This window comes from Solanum dulcamara, chromosome 8 (assembly GCF_947179165.1).
Source record: "Solanum dulcamara chromosome 8, daSolDulc1.2, whole genome shotgun sequence".
NCBI classification, from domain to species: domain Eukaryota; kingdom Viridiplantae; phylum Streptophyta; class Magnoliopsida; order Solanales; family Solanaceae; genus Solanum; species Solanum dulcamara.
In genome coordinates, this window is record NC_077244.1 from 1083706 (window position 1) to 1096279 (window position 12574).

General features: G+C 37.6%; 2 protein-coding genes across 2 annotated transcripts; one reads left to right on the top strand and one right to left on the bottom strand.

Moving 5' to 3' along the window:
* Positions 1-221: 221 nt before the first annotated feature.
* LOC129898813 (protein TRANSPORT INHIBITOR RESPONSE 1-like) lies at positions 222-2875 on the top strand. The gene is made up of 2 exons (XM_055973501.1): positions 222-226; positions 1575-2875. Exons 1-2 carry the CDS (start codon positions 222-224, stop codon positions 2467-2469), a joined length of 900 nt encoding a protein of 299 aa, XP_055829476.1. The 3' UTR covers positions 2470-2875.
* Positions 2876-3757: 882 nt separating this feature from the next.
* LOC129901279 (putative late blight resistance protein homolog R1A-3) lies at positions 3758-10544 on the bottom strand. Its single transcript, XM_055976414.1, has 3 exons — positions 10146-10544; positions 9715-9840; positions 3758-8156 (listed from the first exon to the last, which is right to left on the bottom strand). Exons 2-3 carry the CDS (start codon positions 9772-9774, stop codon positions 4425-4427), a joined length of 3792 nt encoding a protein of 1263 aa, XP_055832389.1. The 5' UTR covers positions 9775-9840; positions 10146-10544; the 3' UTR covers positions 3758-4424.
* Positions 10545-12574: the final 2030 nt, after the last annotated feature.

Below are 12574 nucleotides of genomic sequence, written 5' to 3' on the forward strand. Positions count from 1 at the left end.
ACAAATCTCTATACGGTTTCAAACAGGCGCCAAGATGTTGGTATAAGAGATTTGATTCCTTCATTATAAGCCTTGGATACAACAGACATAGTTCAGATCCTTGTGTTTATTACAAGAGATTTGGTGATGAAGATTTTGTTATTTTGCTGTTGTATGTTGACGATATGTTGGTAGCAGGCCCCAACAAAGATCGTCTCACAAATTTAAAGGCATAGTTGGCTATGGAGTTTGAAATGAAGGACTTGGGACCAGCAAACAAGATTCTAGGGATGCAAATTCACCGAGACAGAAATAATGGGAAGATTTGGCTTTCTCAAAAGAACTACTTGAAGAAAATCTTGAGACGCTTTAAGATGCAAGACTGTAAGTCAATTTCTACCCCACTTCCTATTAATTTCAAGTTATCCTCAAGTATGTGTCCTAACAATGAAGCAGAGAGGATGGAGATGTCTCGAGTACCGTATGCATCAGCAGTGGGAAGTTTAATGTTCGCTATGGTATGTACAAGACCTGACATTGTACAAGCAGTGGGAGTGGTTAGTCGATACATGGCTAATCCTGGTAGAGAGCATTGTAATACTGTTAAGAGGATCCTGAGATACATCAAGGGTACCTCAGATGTTACAATGTGTTATGGAGGATCAGACTTTACTGTTAAAGGTTATGTTGATTCAGATTATGCAGGTGATCTTGATAAAAGTAAGTCCACCACAGGTTATGTGTTTACTCTTGCTGGAGGAGCTGTAAGCTGGGTTTCAAAACTGCAATCTATCGTGGCAACATCTATGACGGAAGCAGAATATGTATCAGCTACACAAGCTAGCAAAAAAGCAATATGGATGCAGATGTTACTGGAGGAGCTCGGGCACAAACAAGAGAAGATTGCTCTATTTTGTGACAGTCAGAGCGCTTTGCATCTTACAAAGAATCCGGCATTTCATTCAAGGACAAAGCACATACGAGTTCAGTATCACTTTGTTCGTGAGAAGGTGATAGAAGGCAGTGTGGATATTCAGAAAATTCACACTAATGACAACCTGACAGATATGTTTACGAAGCCGATAAACAATAACAAGTTCATATGGTGTCGATCTTCTATTGGCCTAGCAGAAACGTAACATTGCAGTAATTGGGTAGAAAGGATGGTGTGGAGACTTAATTGATTCTCAATTAAATCTTCAAGTGGGAGAATGCAAGATAGTCAAAACGCGTTTTTAACGCGTAGTCAATAAAACGCGTTTTGAACGCGTAGTCAAAAAAGGAACAAAACACGTTTTGAACGCGTAGTAAAAAAAGGAACAAAACGCGTTTTGAACGCGTAGTCAAAAAGGGAGGTTCAATACGCGGATTTTACGCGTTTTTAGTTTCCTATAAATAGAAGACCTCTTGCCCTCATTTATCCCATCCTAGAAAGAGAGTAAGAATACAAAGAGAGTTATACACCAAGATAAATATTGTAGTCTTGAATGTCCTCTTTAGTAGTTGTTCCTTTTACAAGAGAGAAGTGTTAATTGTTGTTTTCTCCTTGTATTTGAGAGCTGTGTACTCCATATTTAAATAGTGAGATCCTTCTATCCCGTGGTTTTTCCCTTCTATCATTTAGAGGGGTTTCCACGTAAAATTCTCGTATCCAATTTATTTTCATCATATCAAATTTTAGTTGTGGTGCTTCCTCCCCAAACAAACTCTTGTAACGAACTTCAAGAGCTTAGGGTGTTTCCTTCTGATCCATTTGCGGCAGGACCAAATGTATCCTTGACAGAGCAAGGCCTTGTAGCTGTCTCAGCGGGCTGCCCTAAGCTTCAGTCAGTTTTATACTTCTGCCGCCAAATGACAAATGATGCCTTAGTTACTATTGCAAGGAACCGTCCTAACATGATCCGATTTCGTTTGTGTATTCTCGAGCCTCGCACTCCTGACTACTTAACCCTTGAACCACTTGATGCTGGTTTTGGGGCCATTGTGCAACACTGCAAGGAATTGCGTCGACTTTCTCTCTCTGGCCTCCTTACAGATCGTATGTTTGAGTACATCGGGGTCCATGCTAAGAAGTTAGAGATGCTTTCCTTAGCTTTTGCAGGGGATAGTGATCTAGGCCTCCACTACGTTCTCTCTGGTTGTGAGAGCCTCCGTAAGTTGGAGATTAGAGACTGCCCCTTTGGCGATGAGGCTCTGTTGGCCAATGCTGCAAAGCTGGAGACAATGCGATCCCTTTGGATGTCTAATTGTTCAGTAAGTTTTGAAGCATGTAAGCTGCTAGCTCAGAAGTTGCCAGGGCTTAATGTTGAAGTTATAGACGAGAGGGGACATCCAGATACGAGACCAGAAAGTTGCCCCGTTGAGAAACTTTACATCTACAGGACAGTGTCAGGAAGGAGGTTCGACACTCCTGGTTTTGTTTGGATAATTGGTGAAGATGCAGCATTGACTCCATATAGCAACGGGAATTGCACTCTGGCTTCTGCTTAGGAAGACTTTCAGGTATTAGTTCTATGTTAATCTTTCTCCCGCGTTTACTTGCTTGAGCCTTGTGTAATTGCAGTGCTGGTTATGGTGGGAATGAAACGCGTGTGCCATCGATTTTACCCTTTGTGGAGCGACTTTCAGCAATTAGTTACAAATAATGAGTTTAAACTCTTCTTGTTGTGCTATATCAGTAAGGACTTCTATTGTATTTTTGGGTGGGAGGGGGGCATGTTCAACTGTGTATCCTATTTTGTACCATTATGTATCTGTTTTTTAACTTTCTCTAGTGACTTGTTCTTCTGGTGAAATGGTGCTGTCATGTACTTCTGGTCATGTATTGTTATAATTCTCTTTGAAGATTAATGTGAACCTTTCATTCATTTGAGTACTGGAAATCCCATTTGTTGAACTTTTCTAAGAAGGTATTTTTCAGTGTTCTACTACGAGTTAGTTTGATAAGCAAACACTTATTTTAGTTCAGAGTGGGATTTCGGCTCAAGTTGGTTGAATGTTCGAGGAGAGGGAAGTCATGAGTGCTTATAAGCTCCTCTCTGCAACCTTTCACTTCAGGACCTAGCTTTCGTGGTAAAAGTTTGTCGAGTTTGTGACAGATTGGTATCAAAGTCGTTTTGAATCACTACCTTGATTGAGGTTAAACAATTGTGCTTTGACCACATAAGATGGGACTTCAGACCAAGTTAGACACAAAAGAGGTTTGGACAGCTAAAGGCAAACCCACTGCGTAATCGATGGATTCACATGAGTCCATTAGCTTATGTCAAAATCTTATATATGTATTAGGATTTTGACTAGATAATTAATAATTAATTATTGATATTAACCTGAGGTTTTATTGAAACTCGTAAATTTTAAATCTTAGATTCGTACAACTTATAAGCAATCTACAAGAAAAAAATAAAGAGTGAATGCAAAGAAAAAAAATAAAGAGTGAATGACAATAGAATAAGAGATACCTAGTGGCAGAAAGTAACAAAATACTACTGTACTATTGTTAGAAATGTAAAAGCATGAATCAAATATATTTGTCTCACTTTTTCTGCCAAAAAAATCTTATAAGGTAAAAGTAAAGAAAGCAGGAATTGTACTTTGGTGTACAAGATTAATGTTTAAAATTCCAACTCTCTTAAAGTTGGCGTCAATGTAAGATAAACGCTTACCTTAAAGTTGTGTATTATCATGTAGAAAACTATACTTGACATCGGTGTGTCTCGTGGTGACTTAATTACAATATACCTCATGTGTGACTTGCAACCACAGATGACGTGCTAAATGGACAAATCAACAAATGACACATGTATTAAAAACTTGTAAGTTTTCTAAAAGAAACATACAAAAGTCGCACAAAATGTATCATAACAACTGTAACAGAATTTTCTTAATCATATACAATCTACCCAGCAAAGCACAACTTACTGTCTATTCTGCTAGGTTTCGTCTGTCACTTTTCACACATAATGCTGAAAAAAGATACTTAAATAACGGGATATTATTCCGGCCAACGACTTGAAGCTCGTCCTCTCCCCTCATATCTTCAGCATATACCTTGATCTTCACAACAGAATCTTCATAGGTTTGAGAAAGACAAAGGCAAGGATTTAACTTCTATCTCAATTCTTAAGACCCTCAAATGAACTAACATGCATATTTCATTCAGCAAAGAATCAAGCCCTGGTGTCATATCTTTACATGATATCAGAGCAAGGTCCATCCCCATTTGGGCTCCCGATCCACGCTCTAGTTGGGCCTGGGCGTGAAGGGGGTGTTAGAGTGGGTAAAAATCCCACATTAGTTGGGGAGTGGACTGGTGGATCGCTTATATGGACTTGGACAATGCTAGCTTTTGAGGTTGAATTACGCTCAGTTGCCATATCTTTACAAACAAGAATCAGAACAGCCAAAGAATGGAGAAGAACCTGTTCTCACATAATTCTTAAGAGCTACTTAAATAAGGGGATATTCTTCCGGCCAACGACGTGAAGCTCGTCTCCTGCCCTCATATCTTCAGCATATTCCTTAATCTTCATAGCGGAATCTTCAAGTTGAGGGCTGTCTACAAGTTTAATAATTTTCAATGAAAAAATATCCCCGAAACAAGGCGGAATCTCCTCAAGCATATAACATCCCTGCAGTTTTAATTTCTCAAGTGCTGGAAAGGATTCCTCTCCAACTTCCCAATTAGCAAGAGTCACTTTGCTCAACTTCAGACATTTGAGATTCTCAAAGGTGTCTTCCTCCCCCATGTTCCATTCTCCCTCCTTGATGATTGTATCATAAAGGGACAACTCTTCAAGGTTAGGGAGTCTCGCTATTGTTGATAGTGAATCGGATGTCAGTGGAAAATCAAGCAACCGCAATTGTTTCAAACTCGTAGGGAAGTGAAAATCCCATGGCCTATTTGTCGCTGCAAAGGGCGAACTGTCGTTTGTGTTTGAACTTTCAAAAACTACTTCGAGGGATTCTAGTTCAGTTAGGAAATCCAATTTCGGGAACCAATATTGCTCTGTTGAATAATCCCATGATTCCTTAATATCAATAGTAAGATCTACAAGATTGGGAAACCTTTCGAAAATATCCTCTGTGTCTTTCGAATAGGAAAGCTTGAGATACTCTAAATGTGTCAACTTCTCTAACTTTGTGTCCTCTGCTATCAGTATTGGTTCATCTGCATCCAAATCAAAGAAAGAACAAGGACTCATGGCCAGCACTCGCAACTTTATAAGATCCCAAATTCTCGGTAATAGTACCAAGGTTGATCCTTCATTAGACACCCCCAGGATTTCCAGATTCCAGAGGTTTGAGAACGACAAAGGCAGAGATTTAACTTCTGTCCCAATGCATAAGCACCTCAAATGATTCAACATGCATATTTCATTCAGCAAAAAATTATTCACAATGATAGAAGGATCCAGGTTCAACACTCTGAGAAGCCTCAAGTGTCTTAAGTGACATATATCAGAAAGACGATCGTCCAGCTCATCTCCAGTTATCATCAAGGAATAGAGGTGTTTACCAGAATGCCTTTTCTTTTGTGGACTGAACAGGAAAAAATTGTTAAGCCGAAAGAACTCACTGTCATAAGTCATTTTCACTATACGTGGCATCAAATCTGAAGAAGAAGATGGAGCACTTGAACTTAGCTGCTCAAAAAACTTTTCCTTTGTTGCTTTTATCAAACAAAAGTCATGCACAAGATCATGAAGTTGGCAAGTCGGGTACCTACCTATCTCATTGAAAAAAATTACCAAGCTGCTGGAAATTAAGTTATCCAAATAAACATCCATCACTTCTTCCACACTGTTCATCTCTGTCTGTTCCACAAGTCCTTCAGTACGCCATAAATGTTTCACCATCCAGATTTCCATTGCAGTGTCCTTTGGAAAACTTGCAAGGTAAAGCAAGCATGGCTTCAGGTGATGTGGCAAGTGGTCATAACTTAATTCTATAACCTTCATCACTTCCACTTCACTGTTCAAAATAAAGGAACTCAAATTATTTCGAACTTCAAGCCACACAGTCTTTTTCTTTTCCTTCCCTGCAATGACTCCAGCAATCAGATCAGCCACCAAAGGAAGCCCTTTACAATTTTGGGCTATTTCCTTACCAACATCTAATAGGCCATCAGGGCAACTCTCATTTCCAAATGCCCTTTTCTCTAATAACTCCCAACTTTCTTCTGGTCTTAGTAATCGAAGGTAAAGAGGAGCAGAGTTGCGCTTTCCATGCAAAGCCACTTCCTTTTCTCGAGTTGTCAAAATAATTCTACTTCCTTTCTCAACTACAGGAAAAGGTCTTGTTAACTCATCCCATGTAGTAGTATCCCACACGTCATCTAAGACAATCAGATACCTCTTTCCATACAGTTGTTTCCGTAGCTTATCAGCAACATCAATATTCTCACTCGATTTTGAATCAGAGCCATTAACTTGATTAAAAATTTTATTCAACAAATTCTTCTCGTCATACTCTTGGTCGACTGTGCACCATGCACGAAGGTCGAAATGACTAGAAATTGATTTGTCATTGTATACTTTGTACGCCAAAGTAGTTTTACCCGAACCCGGCATACCAGTTATCGGAATGACATCTAGATCTGCAGGTCCACTGGTGAGCTTCCACATTATCCAATTTGTCTCCTCCTCAAAACCTACAATTATTTTACCAGCCGGTGATGACTCGTTTTCAACTAGCTTCCTGGGGGAGTTTACAACAACGAGACCTCTGTCCTTGGGAATCTTCTCGTGTAAATCGGAGACCTCTTCTTTAATAAGCTTGACCTTCTTTATGGTAATGGGAAGTGAGAAAATAAGATGTAAGAGACCATTATCTCGAACAATTATTGAATCAATTACATCTTTTGCCTCATATGCCACATTTAAAACACTTGCCCAAAGATCTTTATACCATTCTTGCTCAACATTCACAAAAAATGATCTTATGGATTCTAGGCCTTCTTTCACCAATTCAATTTCTTCCTTTATTAAAGCAATTGAATAGATATTGGAATCTAGCAAATCATCTAAGTGTATGAGTAGCAGATGAATGAAGAGTGGTCCATCACTCATGGGGAAGCAACATTGAGATGAGTCCGGAACTTTCAGATAAACATGGTTTAGATCTTCCTTGAGGAGTTCAATATTTTCCAGCAACTTTAGGGTTGCACAATTAGTTTCATCAGTACTCTCTTTGTTCCTTAATTTCTCTTCTAAGTCGCGAACAAGAGTTGATACCTCCCTGGTAAGTGCTCCAACACGAGCCAAAAGATCAAATAATTTGTCATGATGAATAAAGTCCTTGGGCATATCAGAAAGAATAATTAATAGGAACTCTATCATGACATGAATGTTTCGAGCCCCTGAAGTAGTTGTGGTAACAACATTTATCATATGCTTCTGTAGATGATTCAGATAATCTCTAAGAATGTCCGGAGAGATTTCCATGAGTTGCTTAATGAAGCGTCCAATTTCTGCTGAAGTTGAAGCTTTCAAATTTGTAAAACAAATTTTCATAATCTCCAACTCAATCGGAATAATCTTCATGAGTAGATGTGCTAGCTTGAAGAGTCGAGACTCTCCATCAATTTGATCATTCCAAATGAAGTGTCCTACTCTCTCAGCCATGACTTGAAACTGAGGTAAGATATATTCAACAAGCTCGTGCTCAACGCAACCATTCACTATCAACCCATGGAAATCTTTCATGTTGCCACACACATTCTGAAGAATCTCATACTGAGTCAGTAACGGAAACTTCTGCTCAGCAAGAAACTTTGATAGATGATGGAGATTCAGGAGGAGGAAGTTCAACTGCTCCTCAAGCATGGTGGCACTTGATTTATAATGATGATGTGAGCTGATACAATGACTGATGTTAACCCTGAGGCTAGTAAGGACATGATGCATGTCGTATTTATACCCGACGTTGTTGTCAACATCATACAGAATTGATTGAAGCAGATTCTCAACCTCTTGTCCTTTGACAGTCATTATATCTTCAAACTGCTCCAAATCGGAATAAGAAAGCTGGACATATGTACAAATAAATGCCAGCTCTGATTTCAGCTTTTCAATTTGATCGACCACGTCAACAGACTTTTGATCTTCTTCATTCTTTAACCTCTCCATGAAATTCAGAAAGTTGACAACGTCCTTGCGAAGAGCAGAAAATGATTCCTGCCAAATGACAAATGTTATATCAAATTTTCATAGCGAAGAGTGATCGCATTATTAAAAGTGGGAAGATCCTAACTTCAAAGTTGGATTACTATTTTGCCCTTCTACTTAATTAAAAATGTTATAAAATATCTAATAAGTTAAATATTAATTAATCAATATATGTTCCCAGCCTTTTCACCTCCTAACTTAATTGCAAGCTAAAGAGTCATGAAGTGACCATATTCACACGTAAAAAACTTTTGAGATGAATATGGTCAATTTATTGCTTAACTTTTGAATACATTCATTTTATTGCAAGCTGGGTTGTTGTTGTTGTTATATTGCAAGCTGAATCTTTTCTTTAACATATTGCTTCATAACAAGCAAAACTTTTCACATTTCTGATGAATATAGGCAATTTAAAGATTAATTAGTAGTTATGTAACTTCATGAAATCCTATTGTATAAATATTAAATAATTGCTAGCTATTGTCAAACCTTTTGTTTTCCATCATTTAGTATCAATTAACACTAATCATGAATTTATATTGAATTTTGCTCATTAAACATCTTATATAAATGATATCAATTATGTGTCTAACTTTCATTATTGGATGACACAAATTCATCAGGTATGTATTTACCCTCGATCTATTGGTTCTACTTTTATTTTCTTTGCTCATTTTCCCCTCAAACCATTAAGTAATATGATGAAGCTTTTTCATATTCTATGTATATTTTATGAGATCACATTTTATTTTTTATTATGCGAAGCATAAAACTACTTCTAGAGTTTATTACAATGCATTTCAATTTAGCAATGATATTTGACACGGGATTGTGCTTCAAGTTCTTAATTGAATCATGAGTTAGTCAATTCCTTTCTGTTTTGTGTGACAAAATTGACAGAAACTTGGTCACTTATATGATCTACCTGATGTTATAAATTTTATGGTTTGTTTTATGTCTGAATAAAGTTATAAAAGATAGAATTAGTTTGTCGGGGGAGAAAGAAAGCAAGTTTGAGGAATTACGAGCTTTTCTTTGTTCCTAATTTGTTGTTTTAAATTTTCTTCTCTTTACAAGTTAAATATTGCATTTTTTTTTTATAATTATGTCCTATAATATATTGTACCAAATTTATCATTTACGATATGTTTAGATTAAATTTTTGGGATAAACGTGCAACACACATTCCCAGAACTAGTATATATATATATACTCTATACAGGCAACTAACACATGCACATGTATTTTATGTGAATTTGAAGAGTTATCCTTTAGGAATATCTTATGAAAATTGATGTTATCTATGCGACTTATTACTTCTTCTAAAATTATCGAATACTTGTTATATACTTTATCTTTTACGAATTTTTTTTTTAAATAACACAAATTAAACAGTTGGCACAAAGCTTGAAAAACTATGAACACATTAAGAATTTCAATTAATAGGAACATTCGTAGATATGAATAAATAGCACAAGAAAGGTATAGAATGACAAATTAATGGAATGAATGGTCAACATGATGCTTGTTAATTTAACATAGCTATAGAGAGCTTTCTTAAACATACCGATGAGTTATTTGCTTTCTCTTCCTCTCTTTCTTCTTGATTTTGTTTTCCTCTTTCCATGTTTTTAATTTTCACTGCTTTCCTTCCTTCCCCTTCAAGTTCTCAAGACTGATGTATAAAGAGTACCTACATAAAATTTCACTCAGGAAAATGAAGAGGAAAGGAGTAGAAAAAGAATATACAAGAAACTGAAGAAAAGAAGCATATAAAGTCAAAAAAAATTTGTAATAAATCTTTGATGAAGACTTAAAAGTGCTCACTTTTAACAAATTTAAAAGAATAAAAATATAAGAGATCATTTTCTCAACCACCCTCATCATGCTATTATATATGTTGTCAATAGAATCAAAAGAAAAATCTTTCTATTCTATGTTTGAGTCATATTGAAAAATGAAATCCTTGATAGAAGATAGAGAAAACAAGAGACTTACCTTTTCAGGGTCTGAAGTTTAGCAATAGAAGCCTTTGTTTGAGAAATAATGGAAAAGAGAGTTGTTTGGTATATGAAGTGTAGTTGAAATAGGTAGATCTGGATTTACAATAATTTCAAGATTGTTAAAATACAACTCATTGACTTTAGTATTATTTTTCATCTCAGTCTTCTTATTCAATTATTAATTCTGCTGTTTTGTGTGAATGCTTCATGATAAGTTGGTATATGTATTCACATGGGCTTGTTTATCATTTTAGTCTAAAAGAGGTTGTTTATTCAACTACTCGTAATTGGCTAATGATGAACTTGAATAGATTGACAGTTCATTGATAATATTAAAAATACAATTCATTGACTTGGACTTAATCAATTGTGAAAATTGTAATCTAATAGAAGCAGAGCTGGATGTGATCTGTTGAATAGGAATTGGGCAATTTTGCCGGTTTTTCGTGTGTGTTAGCCACGGAATTTTTAGGTGCAAGGAACCCGGGTCGAATTTTCTTGGATTCTTCCTTAGTAGCGTCGATAACGACCTGGGGAACGACTCTAGTAGCCCCAGCGGCGCCTTAAAGGGATTTAGGAGCATTTTATTTGCGACGCAATAGTAATTAGGAGATTTTGCCAGTTTTTCGTGTGTGTTATCCCACAGATTTTTTAGGTGCCGGGGGTCCGGGTCGAATTTTCTCAGAATCTTCTATAATAGCGTCCGTAACGACCTAGGGAACGAATCCAGTAGCTCCAGCGGCGCATTAGAGGGATTTAGGAGCATTTATTGGCGACGCAATAGAAATTAGTCGATTTTGCCAGTTTTCTCATGTGTGTTAGCCCATTGATTTTTTAGGTGCTGGGGGTTCGGGTCTAATTTTCTTCGATTCTTCCATAGTAGCGTCCGTAATGACCTAGGTAACAACTCCAGTAGCCCATACGGCGCTTTAGAGGAGTTAGGAGCATTTTATTGGCGACACAATAGTAATTAGGCAATTTTACCAGTTTTTCGTGTGTGTTAGCCCACAGATTTTTTAGGTGCCGGGGGTCCGAGTCGAATTTTCTTGGATTTTTCTATAGTAGCGTCCGTAACAACCTGGAAAATGACTCTGGTAGCCCCGGCGGTGCTTTAGATGGGTTTAAGAGCATTTTATTGGCGACGCAATTGGAATTAGGTGATTTTCCAATTTTTCGTGTGTGTTAGCCCATAGATTTTTTAAGTGTCGGGTGTTCGGTAAAATTTTCTTGGATTCTTCCATAGTAGCGTCCGTAACAACCTAGGAAACGACTCCAGTAATCCCGGCGGAGATTTAGAGGGGTTTAGGAGTATTTTATTGGCGACGCAATAGTAATTAGCCAATAGATTTTTTAGGTGTCGGGGGTCTGGGTTGACTTTTTTGGGATTCTACCATAGTAGTGTCCATAAAGACCTAGAGAACGATTTTTATTGGCGGCGAAATAAGAATTATGCGATTTTTCTAGTTTTTTTCGTGTGTGTTAGCTCACGGATTCTTTAGGTGCCAGGGGTCTGATTAGAAATTTCTTGCATTCTTCCATAGTAGCATCCGTAACGACCTAGAGAATGACTCCAATAGCCCCGACAGCACTTTAGAGGGGTTTAGGAGTATTTTATTGGCGACGCAATAGGAATTAGGCGATTTTGTCAATTTTTCATGTGTGTTATCTCACGGATATTTTACGTGTCGGGGGTCCGGGTCAAATTTTCTGAAGATTTTAGCTTACAGATTTTTTAGGTGCCGGGGGTCCTGGTCGAATTTTCTTGGATTCTTCCTTAGTATCGTCCGTAACGACCAAGGGAAAGACTCCAGTAGCCCCGGCGGAATATTAGAGGCGTTCAGGAGCATTTTATTAGTGACGCAATAGGAATTAGTCAATTTTGCCAGTTTTTTATATGTAATAGCCCACTGATTTTTTAGGTTGCGGAGGTCCGATTCGAATTTTCTCTGATTCTTCCATAGTAGCATTCCTAACGACCTAGGGAACGACTTTAGTAGCCCCGGCAGCGCATTAGAGGGGTTTAGGAGCATTTTATTGGCGATGCAATAGGAATTAGTCGATTTTGCTAGTTTTTCGTGTGTGTTAGTCCAAAGATTTTTTAGGTGTTGGGGGTCCAGGTCAAAATTTCTTGGATTCTTCCATAGTAACATCCTTTACGACATGGGAAACGACTCCAGTAGCCCCGGTGGGTCTTTAGAGGAGTTTAGGAGCATTTTATTAGCGACGCAATAGGAATTAGGATTTTTGTCAGTTTTTCGTGTGTGTTAGCCTACAGATTTTTTAGGTGCCAGGGGTTTGATTTGAATTTTCTATGATTATTTCATAGTAGCATCCGTAACGACCTAGGGAACGACTCCAGTAGCCCCGGCAGTGCATTAGAGGGGTTTAGAATTATTTTATTGGCGACGCAATAGGAATTAGACG